Here is a 15,628-nt window from a genome sequence, read left to right on the forward strand (position 1 = left end):
CAATGGCAAAACATGACTTTTTACTAACTCACTAGGTTTAAACGAGAATCGGAAATTTTATTTTGAAGTGGAGTGTTTCAACGCGTCCTTATTTATCTCAACTCTGTTTTCTGAGGGAGGCTGCATTTGGAAAATCTTAGGATGTTATTATAGCTTATCCCACTTATATTATTTTTGAGTACTGTCTACAATATGTTGACCGTTGCTACTACCTTGATGTGATGGTCGGACTTGCCTATTATAGTGAACCAATCCAGTTACACTGGCTGGAACAATCGTTCCTCAAGGTCTTACCATGCCAGACAGCTTGTTTGAAGAGCAGCAAACCAAAGGTCCGAGGGCGAAGTCGTACTTCAGAATGTACGGAGGTGTGACGGTAGTAAGGTGTTTCCTTCAGACAACCAGCACAAGAGCGATGCTGCTTTCCCACAAGGAGGGATGGGGTTAAAAATGGTCGACCCTAAAAATACACACCTCGCTTTATCTCAAGGACATCCGGCGATAAGGTATCAACAAGTACGGAACTAACACGAAAATTACTCACAAAATGGTCGTATAAGACTGGCCTCAAGCAGTTGGCCCTTGGGCACTGCAGTCACGCCCCCAGGTTACTAAAACCACCTTTAATCCAATTTCCTTTTCAGGTATTTCTGGAAGAACCGTTCCACGGCGTGGGCAACCGGAAAGTGATGACTGCCCTCATACCTCTGACAGCACTTAAAAGATTTTAGATTCAAAAATCCTCAGGTTAGATTTTCCATTCTCACCTCTATTATTAATTTACTCACGTTCATATTTTTTACCCTCTACTGATGGCTACACTACATCTGGGCGCAAGCCTAATGACTTTTAAATGTCACAAAATATTAACTTAAATTATCCGTTCGTTCTCTGTCCGTTAATAACTGGCAAGGAGTTCGAGTTTTACCTATGTTAAGTTACTTCTTTTCGTAAATACCGAAAATATACAGTACTATTTTTTGAATTGCCTTGACAACTACACTATTCAAACTGACAGAAAGTGTATAGCTGAATATAGGACCTTCTAAGCTCCTTTGATGTTTAATATGAGATTTCAAGATTCCAGATAGTTTTGTAATCACCCTAATATTAACGGTATTTGGATAATATCAAATTCAAGGAGAGCACTCGGGTTAATGATGACTACCATTGTTATATCTGTTTTCCCATTAAAAACTCTGTGAAAACTCCACTAAGGTAATGTAATATGTTATTAAGCTTTGTTAAGCTGAAATTTCTCATTTTTAGTTCTTATTCTTGTATATAATAGAGATCCCAGAAAGCCATTTGCAAACTTTCTATCATAATATTTGTATTTTTCTGGTAACGCTGGTAGACAGAATTAGGAATACTTGACTTCTTATTAAGAAATCCTAATATCTAACCTCTGTAAACTAGTGTCAAAGATACTTTTAGTGTTTTTAATCCGATTTAAAATTACTATTGTAGCACAGTAAGTATATTCACGCTACCAAAGAGCTACGGGGAATTTCCTCTTCACTTCTCCATTAGCCTGGTAAGTTAGGCAAACAATAATTCTTCTACTGAACTGCATTTCATACTTTTTGAAATGGTAAAATATTTTTATAGCTGATTTTGAATTATCTATAGCTCTAATGCTCCATATACAGCGAGGAAATTGCTTATTGCCATTAACCTCCTCGAACTGTTAGGTTACATCTATGATTAACATTTCGCCAATCGAACCAAAAGGTGAACAGACAGTACTGCCACTTAAGAGCACTAGCTACAGTACTTATAGACTATGCTAAATACTTCTAATTGAGTGGATAATCTGACATGTAGTTCTTACACAACCACAAATGACTGCTCTATAAAGAATTCAGTTAATAACTGGTCAAAGACTTACCATACATGTTAGATGAAATCTCTTCATTTTTCTATAGGATTAAATTTTCATTCCTTCTATTGGCACTAAAAAGTAGTGTAAATTAAATTTATCGTTCTATCGGCGTAGCATTCGCCTTGGGAATTAATTTATGTAAATCAAACTACCTGACGAATTAGATTCTTGGTTGAACTCAAATGTAAACCTATTTGAAGAAAAATTTGTTAAAATATTTCTAATGTTAGTCTGGGGTCTATTAAGATGCTACCCAATCTAGATTAAGACTGAAGGCTATTCTTGTGAAATGAGAACACCATTAATTTTGGAGAAGCCCTATTTCATCAAAAAAAAGTTTTGGAAAACGCCACAAATACGTCACTATAACACAACATATAACTATTACGCTACATATTCGATCTGCTCGTTCTTGTTTGCTTGGTTTAAAAATTACCAATAAAACGGGCCCTTCAAAGACCTTGGTATGTTAATATACGGGTTTATAAAGATCAATATTCGATATAAATTCTTAAATCAGTTTAAAATTTAGTTCGTATAAGCTCAGCCAACTTTCGCCCAGTCAGAAATATGTAGGATATTGCTCGTTTTTCTTCGAAATATTATTCATTAGTAAAACACTGGAAAACGTTTACATGAATAAAATGTAAATTCTCTTCCGTAAAAATATGTGACCAAGAGACCAGGTCTGCACCGCACATATTCGGACGACATCCTAAGATTTTTCCTCTCCTACTTTCTTAAATATACCAATTTATTAAGGATAACTCCAAAAACCAAATTGATTAAAGTTTATGCAGTTTCTTAACCTTTAGTGGGTCATATTGAATACTCTAATATTAGTACCACACTTTGTGTTGAAAATGATAAAAACTGATAATGGTGAAATGTGCATCAGATTTAACTATTCTCCTATAATTTCTTACCCTATACGATTCTCGTAAAAACTCTGTGAATATCAATATTGAAGATGCTACAGGTATTCGGAGTTTGACAATATGAATAACGTGGTACGGATCAACTTTCTCCTCGCAAAATACAGTGTATCATTAGGTAGTTGAGGCTCCAGAAACATCGTGTTTCTGGTAGTGTTCCTGGGACAGTGAGTGATGAAAGGAATGCCCATGTTTTTGGCTCAAACTGTCAAATTCCTAATTACAGGCATGTGTTCATCAATTATATTGTCTAATATGGTTAAAATACCAATTATCTGATTCTTTTATAACAAACGAAATGGCAAAACATTATTTGTGCAACAGTGATACTCATTTGATATAGAAATGTTAACGATGTGCAATAATAAAAATCGCAAACTAAACCAAGAAATTTCACAGCACATTTCTTTTCTTATTGTGTTTCATTTTAGTTACTCCCAGTGGATAAGTGGGGACTGACACTGAAATCCTCTTCTTTATTTAACATTGTTGCTAATGTCTATCTTTATCACAATTAAAAAACAAACAAAAACTATACGGCTAATCATGCTTCCGGTGAAAAATAAGTTGAGTGTTATCGATAAGTTTGCTTTATTCATTTATCAATACATAAAATACAATTTTACTTTTTAACTGAAAATGAATAAGTAAACAAATAAGCAATTCTCCTTTAGGACAATATAATAAGGTACTTTAAATAAATCAATGCAAACTGGTGCTTCAGTCGATCCAATAATATGAGAAATACTTTATTTAAAGAATCATGTGTTCATATGCATTCTGTGAAGTCCATTGAGTAAATTTATTCTTCTTGTTGTCTCTAGTGAATCTGTAGTGACCTGAATATATAATTTACTAGATACGGTAAGATTTGTTTTAGACATGATTTCTTCACTAAGTGTATCCAGTGTGTTTGAGGTTCCCGTAATTTCGATTGTGATTACATTACCTGGAATGAATTTTTTTAAAGTATAGCGATATAGCGTTAAATAGGGTCAAAGACATGACATTAAAAGAAATCATTTGTAGCATTTCGTGGCTTTCATACTGTTTCATAAGTCATCATTAACTATTCAGCTTCTATCAGATCGGTTGGATTAACCTTCTACTAAGAAATATTTGAAATTGTTCTGTGGTATAATTTGGATAAATCTCTTTGTTTTTTTGTAGTTTACATCGTGAGCTGACTGTAGTTTGACAACCATTAACATTCAAGAAACACTCCTTGAAAGTGTACTTCCATGACCCCACCATGGATTAAACCCAAAATTTTCAGCCGTTTCATCGACTGTTTAACCTTCTAACTACTGGATTGTCTATTAGTGTCTTACATTTCTATTATCAGTATCTCTTCCTTATCTTAACATCCGAATTACTTGTTTACAGTTGTCGATACTTCATACAAAACACTATATACTCCATATGGCTGCTTACATTACTATAGAGACTACTCTTCTGAGTATTCATTTTTAAAATTTAAACTGAATGATTAATCGAATCCACCACATCAGATCGATAAATCAAATTAACATTATATTCAAGTATAATCTGAACAATTGATAAACTACAATAACAGATGGGTATATTTCACAAGGATGATTGTGCTATAAAATGAGTACTTAGGTTAACCTTTTCATTTAAAAATAGATTATTGTATTATTTCAGTAACTTTTATGAGAAGCAATAGTTTCCACAAATTATTTTTAACTAATAAAAACAAACTTCATTTTTGTGTTGATTGATTTGTAATATATCGGTTATTTAACCTCTATTTTTACTGTTTTTATATTAGTTCATATGACTAGCTATCAACACTAATACTCATAATAATAAACATCTTCTTCATAGTCAAATGACGTGGATAATTGTTTATTTTTCTATCCATCTAATCTTTTAACAAGTAATTTTCTTGTGGAAAAATTAAAACAACTAGTAGTGCTAACCTTAAGTGAAATAACTGTAGTTCACTGAACCAAATATAAATAAATAAACTACAATTCAAATTGCTACCATCTGTAAACATAAACATATAGTTGTAGTCTGACACCTAATACCTAATATTAACGGATTAAAAATATCAATGTGTATAGCTAGGTAAATAAATAAATAACATATTCATGTATGTATAGAGTTGTATTGCGTGTGTGTTTAAGTAAGTATATGTTTATAAAGCGTGTATCCAGAATAACAGAATTATCAGATCCATCATAGAAAAAATAAATAAATAAACAAATCGAAACCATACGGTCACACATACATACATGTATATATACACACACAACTACCATCGTCTTTGTCAACTGTCAACATGAACATATTATTATATTACTATTACAACTGAAAATTTAATATATTTGAGAAAACACAGAACTCTTATTTTGTTTCCACTTAAGTGAATGACTCAGACAAAATGTTTATGGTCAAGTTTTCAACATTATTATTATTATTATTATTATAACCATTACTAATGTTAATGAATATTAAACCACACCAAGGAACAAAATGTATTCATGTCGTTAGAAAATAAGAATTCATAAGTTTATCTACAATCGCTTGTTACTTTTTATAGATTAATTTTAATCGATAACAATTGTATGTGCGGTTATATATGTTTAACATTAGTAAAAAAAGGTGTTATTTCTTAAGTTCATTCAAGAAATTCAACGGAAGTAATAATAATAATGAACTGATCTTAGATCCACAAAACCCAACACCAAAGACAATGTAATACTAAAAATAGTAATAGATAAGTTACGACAATATCATATAAATGACAAGATGTGTAGACGATTGGCTTCAATAATGAACTAGGATTACATATAAGGTTATATGGTGAAGTTATACTAGGTGATTGGATTTTACAATCGATATAACCTGTTGATTATGACCTTAAAAGTCCTATAATTATTGAAGCAACAAATTCTTATACACTAAATAATTGTACTACACATATGTACATATAGATACCTCTGTGTTCAGAAAAAAATTGGTACTAATCTCATAGTTCTAGTTTTCACTATTCGTGCTTAAATATGGTGTAAGTGACAACTATTTTACCTTTGATTCTCATAGTGAAACAAAGTTGGGACTTATAACTCAACCGATAAAAATCAAATGGTTTAAGAACCAAGTCAGTTACCAATTACAATATTAAAATGGTAGAGTGAGAAAAAAAATAGTTGAGTGATAATCAACATCAAGCCCAAAGACCAAGATTTCATACGAATTGGTACTCGCTATCAAGAGCTAACTCCGATCATTAAGGACTACTGTTCCTCCAAGAATTACAACCCATACCACACAGATGGTTCAGGCACGAACACCAATCTATTTGTGCATCGAATAGCCATATCGGTATCACTATTGTCTATCCTGGTCTTAGATATTAAAAAAATTGAATGACGTGTGAGAATCATAAACATGTGCAAACCGATTTCAAAATACTTCTTAGAATAGTTCTTTGATCTCATCGCACCCTTGTGCCACTTGAAAATATTTAGTAAATGAATTGACATTATGAATCCCTTCCTAAAATTATTTTCTGAGCCAGATAGCTATTTCTTTATATTTTCTAACTCATTATCAGTACATATACACAATCGTATATGGGAATAAATTCACTATCTTTGATTATATGACAAACAAAATACATTTAATCCATCAAGATTAAATCCAGAAGTTCTTGTTCCCAACCCCAGTCAATACATGATCAAGTTGGATCATCATCCGTAAGTATCCGTCACTAGTAATCAATCTTGAAGAGTCCCACGTCGGAGAACATCAGCTATACAGTTTATTTTCTTTTTTCAAGGGTTCTCCAGCTGATATCATTTGGTCATAAAAATTATGTATGAAATATCGAGTAACGTACTAAAATGGTCACATTATCTGTAAACAATAAATAACCCACCATTCCATATTTTAAAATGAATCAATTGTAATTATTTTCTTTATGATTGATTAGTTTAGTGATAACAACATACACATATACACACTGTCTTTGACCAAATAATAAATGAGAAATTCCCTATACCAGTTATAACCTGTTTAGTATATTGGCATAAACATCATTTAGGAAATAGTTACCATATAAGTTAGCCATAGATTAATTAAATTTTTACTGAACTTATAACAATACAATGCAAATCATTATAATTCACCAATGACAATTTTTAAATACCGTATTTTGTAAATAAATTTATGATTGTCTCCATAACTATTAGGATTAATATCAGTAATGAAAAACATTAGGTTATACAAATATACTAAAGCAGATAGTTTCTTTAATATTTTTTTAAAGCGTGTTCCATATAATATTAGAATTCTCAGTACACAAAGATGTTCAAACTACAACTAAAATAGATAGTTTCTAGATTAAAACCAATGAAAAAACCTACTTCATACTAAGGTGATGTATCTTGTTGACAGTTGGATGTTTAGAATTAATTGATGTAAAGCCTTATCACAATTTGGACTTTGTATTTGATGTTACTGATTGCCAGTTTAAATTGTATTGTTATAAGGATTCTAGTTGAAATGATCTAGTATCAATGTTAGAACTGTTATTGCCAAGTTCTTTTAAAATCACTATTTTTATACATACTCATATTAAATAGAGAACAACTTAAAACCAAAAATTAGTGAATAGCTATTTTGTTCTATTATTGTACTATTTATTGGTATGTAGACACGGTTAAATACCATAAACAGCTCATTAACTTCGAGGACCTCAGAGAGCACAGGACTTCTATACTATTGTGGTGAATTTGAACAATTCCTTTATTGAATTATTGACACAACACAACCGTATTCTAAAACTATCGACGAAAACTGTTGTACTAATCATAACTCATTATTTCGGTTACTTATTGTGAGTCCTAGCAAAATCGAAGGAACTGTACAGTGTTTCATGGTTCTTCAGTTATTATTCGTTCATGATTTTTCTTTAAAAATATGAATCAAAATTTAACAGGCTTATCACTGACAGTCACTTTTCTTTAACCAAGTCAACTGAATGATAATGCTCTTCTCTTAAACACAGTTCATACAAATGTAGACACTCAACATCAACAATATAGGTAGACAATGTTCTAACTACATATTTATTGTTGTAAAAAATAGCTAAGAAAATACGATTTCATCAAGCTCAATTATATGTTGACACATATGTTATTATGGGATTCACACAATGTTTGAATCCACAATCAAATTTATATATAATGAACCGGGTAAGAGAATACGTCACACTATTCGTTCAAGTTTTTATTATGACATAATAATAATAATCAAATTTATATTAATGAACCGGGTAAGAAAATACGTTACACTATTTTTTCAAGTTTTTATTATGACATAAATAATAAGTATTAGACATGGCAACAGGTGACTTGACAAGGGAAAACTAAAAACAGAAAATGAGGCAAATCTGGTTCTTATGTAATCAAGTGACTATGCAACTACAACCAAGTAATGAGTAATATTTACCAGTATTGTAACCAATTTGGAAAATATAAATATTATTATCATTTGTTGTTAAGTTGGGTAATAAGCAAAACAAAATGGAAAAATAAATATTTTAAGAACTAATAGATCACATAAATATAATGTCGCAAAAAATTTTAAGAAATCTATGTGATGCTTTTTTATTGAAACTCCAACTGTAACAATCATATGAAATTAGACAATAAAAATTTGGAAAATGTCAAATACATGTCATCTTCAAATAACAACAACCGCTGATATATAAAAGGTTGAATGAATGAACCTTGTCACTACACACCAACTCCATTGACTGTTAGAAGGTGTTTGACAGTGTGGACAGGAGAACATTGTGGAGAATTCTTTGACACTGTGGAGTTCCTGAGAAGATTGTCAACATTATCCAGAACTCATACGACAGACTGCAGTGCAAAGTCGTGCATGAAAGACAGCTGACAGTTACATTCCAAGCAAGGGCCGAAGTCAAACAGGGCTGTCTACTCTCCCCCTTCCTCTTTCTTCTGGCGAAGACCATGACATCTGAGGGAAAGTACGGAATACAACGGACAACTCGGAATCAATTAGAAGATTTGGATTTCGCAAATGACCTAGTCCAAATATCCCATACACACGAACAATTACGGACGAAGACAACTAGTGTAGCATACACACATAACAAAGGAACAAGCAAGAGCTTTGAGTACAACACGGAGAACACCAACTCAATCAAACTTGATGGGGAAACTCTCGAAGATGTGAAATCTTCCATGTACCTGGAAAGTAACATCGACGAACAAGAAAGACATGATACAGATAAAGACGAGGATTGGCAAAACAAGGGCCGCATTCCTACAATTGAAGAACATATAGAACTCGAAACAACCATCAACCAACATCAAAGTGAGAATCTTCGATACGAACGTCAAGACAATTCTATCGTACTGAGCTGAAACGTAGAGAACTACCACAGCCATCATTAAGAAGGTACAAGTCTTTATAAATAGTTGTCTACGCATGATACTCAACATCCATTGGTCGGATATCATCAGCAACAGCCTACTATGGAAAAGAACAAACCAGCTTTAAGTTGATGAAGCAATTAGGAAAAGGTGTTCGCTGTGGATAGGATATACATTACATACACACATACACACATTACAAACGGCATAACGAGTCAAGCCCTAACTTGGAATCCTGAAGGGAAGCGGAAAAGTTGAAGGTCAAGGAACACATTACGTCGGGAAATAGAAGCAGTTATGAAAAGCATGAATACCAACTGGAAAGTATTGCCCAGGACAGAGTTGGATGAAGAGTTCTCGTGGGCGGCCTATCCTCCTCCACGAGAAGTAACAGGCGTAAGTAAGTAATTAATGATGTGTACAGACGATATGTTAAATGGACAATCTAGTTTTACATGTTGAAATTCATTAAAATTCGACACGAACTGATGAATTATTAGAATTCAAGAAATACTAAATTCAAAAATTTGAGATCTCAATTTGCGACTGTAAACCAATTCAAATCCATGATTTTATCACATTCTCAACAAGATAATTGATCTCAATCGACAATAAAGTCTAACTTCAAAGTAAATAATTTTCAGAAAAGCATTATGGCATTATAAAAAATCTGTGCTTATAATTTATAATATGACATTGAATAAACGTCATCTAGGTATTATGGAATGATTTCCAAAAAACGAGATAATAGAACAGCTACTGATTAGCGGTAATTGCTATGAGGGTATGTGGAGGTTTTTGGATTTCCAGTTTGATTTGCTGAATGATTGTATTCATACAAACACTAATAATCGGGAAACATTGGAAAGCTGTCTTGTCATAGTGTGGGACCTGTCAGTAATGTTTTTACAACCTTATCGGAGATCAGACACCTGTATTTTTAGGTTTCATGGAGAGGGTTTAACCTTCATACTACTAAGTTGGAACTCAGTGGTTTATAATGCTGACTTCAGTTAATTCTTTACATTGTGGGACCAGCATTCATTACTATGAAATCCGGGGATCCTGGGTTTGAGTCCTAATGGGGTCCTGAATGCACACCACTGACGAACACCATCCTAGGATTAACCAGCTGTCCAGTACAGCCTGGTCTTATTAGTTGCCTAACCGAAGTCAGTCAGTAACGTGAAAATTACAATGAGCCATGGTATATTTGCTGAGGATTTGAGATTTACTGTTTCAGCAAAGATTATGTGGAATAAAAGGGTTGGTTATAGGATCTAATTCGCTAAATAAGTCTGAGGGGTAATTGAACGCTAATTTACAGTAGCATCGAGGACTATCTTACATGTGTAAATACTCATGAACTGATCTGTAGCTAACTTACTGATCATTTAGTGCATGCTTAATCCCCCGAAATAACTTTTGTAATTTTTTGTTGTGTTCATGTTATCATTAGACCTTGAATAATTATTGACCAGACACATTTTATCAAAGGTTCATATGTTTTCTGTTTATGCTATTTATAACTAAACATGTCTGGAAGTAAAATATGACTAGGCCAATATTATACTATAATCAATATAGACGTTTGACAAATTCGTCCTACTGACTACTCAGTTGGCAAAGATTGTCTAGGAAATCAAATTGTTTTTACTGGATGTTTTGTTGCTTTCCAGAATTCAGATTCACATTTTCATACTGTGCTTATCATTCATCTTCATTTCAGCTTACCAATATTATTGTATTTTCAGTTACTAAGGCTACTGTGTACATCCACTGAGATAAAAACAATATATATTCTTTGAAAAAGTTTCAATCTAATCATTTTACAGTCTGAAGTTGTATCTTTTCACAGTGAAACGATAATTCGTTATGGTCTATGCTTAATCAGACTCGATTTGCCATTGTTAATGTATGTATGTATGATGGAAACAATTAAAATAAATTAATGTTGTTTTGGTCAGAATAAACAGTAATAATAATAATAATGTATCTGGTGTTTGCAAATTATTTACTAGTGTAAAAATAATACTCAGTTTATCTAACTAGTTTGAACTGTGTATGCACTATTCATCGTTTATACAACTTTATTACTCACTTCATTCTTACAATTAAAGAGGAAAATATATGATGTGATATAGAAAAACCAACCAAAGAATGAATAACCCAATACTTAATGCATTCTAACTGACAAAAACTGGAGAGAATTGCAGTTTTTCATATATGACTAATCACCAAATACTTATTCACTCGAAATAGAATTAATCTAGAAGATTGAAGTGTGTAACATCATTTAGCCATCAAATAAACATTCAGTCCACACTGGTTTCAGAGTCAAGCCATCACCTATGAATTCATTGAAGTCAGCAGTGAACTAGCAACTTCACTGATGATGTTGAGCGGCGACGCTATTACTGCATAACGATTTAGTCTGGAATACATGAGTCACTAAATTATATCATGTTCCATTTGATCCATAAAACTTGAGATATCAGTTCAATCTAAGATTCTGGGTGTACACTAACGGAGAGTCTAAAATAAAAACAGGTAAACTTTTTACTTCCCCCCAGTTTTTAATATTTCTTTGACTAGGGAGAAAACTATCTAAAACTTCCACAAATACCGATTTCAGTGTCTCTTCGTGGAAAGAATTACGGGATACATTGAAATAAAGTCAGTATTTTAGTGATGAATAATATGACACTTCAATGAATATTTCGCCAAATTAAAAAACCTTGAAAAATAGTTTTTATGAATAGACAAGCTTCACAGGGTTGCATGATATAAACGTGCAGTTACTAGCCAATTATGACTCAATACAGAAATTCAGTCTTACAGGAGGTCAGTTACAAACTCAATAGTTTAATGATAACATCTCAGACTGCAAAGTTATGAGACGTGGGTTCCACTAACACAGCGAACGTCAATTATCCCAAGATTGAGATTATGCCCAGTTGACAAGTCCCAACTATCACTAAACCTAGGTTCATGGTTTTCTGGCGACTACCCTCCAATCACCTAACATAGACAAGTTTACTATTCAGTAACTGAAATCCCATTGAGCCTAACGCAATTATCTAGATCTTCTTTTATAAATCAATTTGTAAAGTTTTTCTTGTCATCAAAATGGATACTTTCTTTTTATTCAAATCAAGATCTTATATTACCTCGTTTTTTTTCATTAACAAAACTTTACTAGGACGAAACGGCCGTCCAGTGCTACCAGGTTTCCAACGGTGGTCTAACATCAATTAATTCATGATCTCAACCAAAAAAACTTAACAATCTCCACAACCCCCATACTGAAAACTTTATGTATTTCCTGAGTTCAAGCTGGTAAATAATTCAATTGAAAAAGTCATCATCCTAACTTCTGATTAAAAATAGTGAAATTCTTTGTAGTATTTAATATAAGATTTATCAAGCTGTTTATTACCTAACATAAATGTTGTTGGCTCAATAAAAGAATAGACAATTTTAAAAGAAAAATCATGATGGTGATGAGTTTATTTGTTTATTTTGTATCTCAGTAATACTGGTGGTATTATATACAAATAAAGAAATAAATCATCAATCCATAAAGCTTTCATATTACGATAACCATATCAGAGATGAAAGATTCTATTCCACTCAATTTATAATACTTTGATAAAATGGATTAATAAAGTTAGTCATTGCTACAAACACACGAATGCACACACACACACGTACACATAACACGTGTACATATACATGAGTTGAGAAACATGTTCAGTTTCGGCGTTTAATTCTTATTCAACCTGATTATGTCATAAAAATGTCTAAATTGCATGAACCTACTTTGATTCTCATTGAACAAACATAACATATACATATAAAGTTTAAGTATAAATATAAAATAGTTGACTAATTAAATCCTTTTTGAGTTGAAAAAGTAAATTATTACCTATGTGTATCGGGTAATTATATGTAGAAAATGTTCAATTATTATACCTGTTTTTTTCACCTGACCTTTAACACATTTTACAATTCATAGCATTCTTTTTAGCATAAACGCACAAATGAAATAAATCTAACCTAATGAGATGTGTTTTGATAAACAGAACAACAACAACAACAAAAAGAAAGAAATTCGTTTTAAGTTTTATAAGGGAATTAAATATACATAAGATCCTACTTGCAAACAATAAATGAAGAAATAATAAATGTGAAAATAAGCAAATGGTTAAGAGTTAATTGTTATCACAGATAATTCTTTTTATTTTGATTACAATGAAAATTACAGAGATAGGATTTTTAATGATTAAGCACGTTTTTTAAAATAAAATTTAAAAAAAAACATGCTAGTGACATTATAGATTACATACATACACATACGTGAGTGATAAAGGGGGGTCGGTTTGTTGGTTGGTTGGTTGGTGGTGATAATGTTTTGTTCTTATTTTCAAATAGTTCAAACCTTCCCTATCTGTGTTATGTATATATATATAATATTTAATCGACTTTCAACAAAATTCAGTTTTATCAGAAGGGGTTTGTGGAAATTTTTAGAAATTTTCACAGATTGAAATCATGAGTCAGTACGGTGGCGCAAATTCGTAGATTGGTTGAGGTTAGACATTAACACCGTTGGATGCCGGCTCAGTGGTCTAATGGTTAAGTGATCGCGCGCGAAGCCAGTAGGTCCTGGGTTCGGATCCCGCGAGGTGCGGGATCGTGGATGAGCATTGCTGAGGAGTCCCATACCGGGACGAGACGGCCGTCCAGTGCTTCCATGTTTTCCATGGTGGTCTAGCTTCAACTGACTCATGATTTCAATCTGTGAAAATTCAGTTGTTATATGCAATGAAAAGACAAAATAATATGCAATTTAAATGTTTGGAATAACAAGGGAAAATTATATTAAACTGGTAATCTAAATATGGTTAAAATTGTGAACTTCTTTCATGTCTAATGCAGAAGAGTCCCGCCACAGGATGAAATAGTTTTTCAGTTACTCCCTTTTTTTTAAAGGTTGTCTAGTTAAAGTCAATTCATGGTATAAACTATAATTTGAACACAATCTCTATAAACCTCTTACAGTAATCATACTATGAGGTTGAATGATCTTATGGAGGGCTGGTTCAATTCGAACATGATCTAAACTGATGAGGAACAGTTATTCAATGAGTGCATCTATGCTTCCTGTATTTTAAGTGTTTCTCAAACTGAGGGTAGTTTTGGGATGAAAATGATTTGTCCAAACTTATAATAATGTTTAAAAAAATTTGACAGCTAAATGAAACCAGGTTGGCATTATGATTTGCAAATCCTAAATTTGTAAGTAAAATATTAAAGATATATTTCAGAGACTATTTTCTCCCCAAAATTATTAATAATTCGCAGTATGTTTTATTTTTTTAATCACATCTATTTATGAAATATCATCTAATTTGATTATTAGATTATCTGAAGAAATTTTAAGATTATTGTATAGGTTGTATTGTATAGCTTTCTCTATTTTATAGATTATTGACAAGTATAAATTACAAGATCATACTATAAATTTCCATTCAAATACATTTTAGTTAGCCTACTGTACAAACGAAATATATCTATAGTCACATTTACATTTTACTAGTACTATCTGTCTGACAATTACAACTAAGATAATTTAAATGCTTGTTTTTAAACATTGATGTATATGTCAGTCTATACCATTTTTACTAATCACTTATCATATCCCTTGTTGTTTATCAATTCAATATATTAAGTAAAATACTTATCAAGTTGTCATTTGATGTCATTATATTCAAATATTTGTACATTGTTGCTTAATGCTATATTGTTTTACAATTACATGTAATCACAAATGTTAAACACTTATTACTGCCACAGTTTGATTCATGAACTGATCTTAGATAAACCGTCATTGAAAATCCGGGAGCGTCCTAGTACGTAATTTCTCAGAAGTCAGTATCCCTGGCTCTGCGTATGCGTACAAATCCTAAACCTCTAGACCACTGAGCTGGAATCCAATGGCGTTAATTACTTTTTATATTAAGTATATGAATCAATCGCTGAGTCTGTGATTGTATTCATCACCACTGTCCTTTAACTTTTAGTACAAATTGTTACTTTAAATGCATCAGTTCAAAATGAACCTGCTATCAAATATTGTAACATTTGAACCAAATAAATAATATGATTTGTACAGACTTTGATCAAATAATATATATTTTTATTATTACGATGTGAATATAAGAACAAGCAAATCACCTTTAAATTCCACCTAACAAAATAAAGTTGATATCCTATTTAACAAGTTCAGTGGTTATTTCATTTTGATCACCATATGTAAGATTGAGTCAAGTTTCAACAAGTATTAACCCTTCAAACTTTCAAAAAAT

At 32.0% G+C, this 15,628-nt stretch overlaps 1 protein-coding gene across 2 annotated transcripts in view; it reads right to left on the minus strand.

The window, feature by feature from the left end:
* Nucleotides 1–3,239: 3,239 nt before the first annotated feature.
* RP2_1 (Protein Xrp2) overlaps nt 3,240–15,628 on the minus strand; it is a 46,155-nt gene continuing 33,766 nt past the window's right edge. Inside the window, exon 8 of one of the 2 annotated variants that reach the window (XM_051214501.1) lies at nt 3,240–3,769. In XM_051214501.1, the coding sequence (XP_051067685.1) occupies nt 3,582–3,769 (188 nt within the window). In that variant the 3' untranslated portion in view covers nt 3,240–3,581. The remainder of the gene's footprint in view (nt 3,770–15,628) is intronic. The other variant, XM_051214502.1, reaches the window with a different exon arrangement.

The sequence above is a fragment of the Schistosoma haematobium genome, chromosome 2, assembly GCF_000699445.3.
Source record: "Schistosoma haematobium chromosome 2, whole genome shotgun sequence".
In the NCBI taxonomy this organism is placed as follows: Eukaryota; Metazoa; Platyhelminthes; class Trematoda; order Strigeidida; family Schistosomatidae; genus Schistosoma; species Schistosoma haematobium.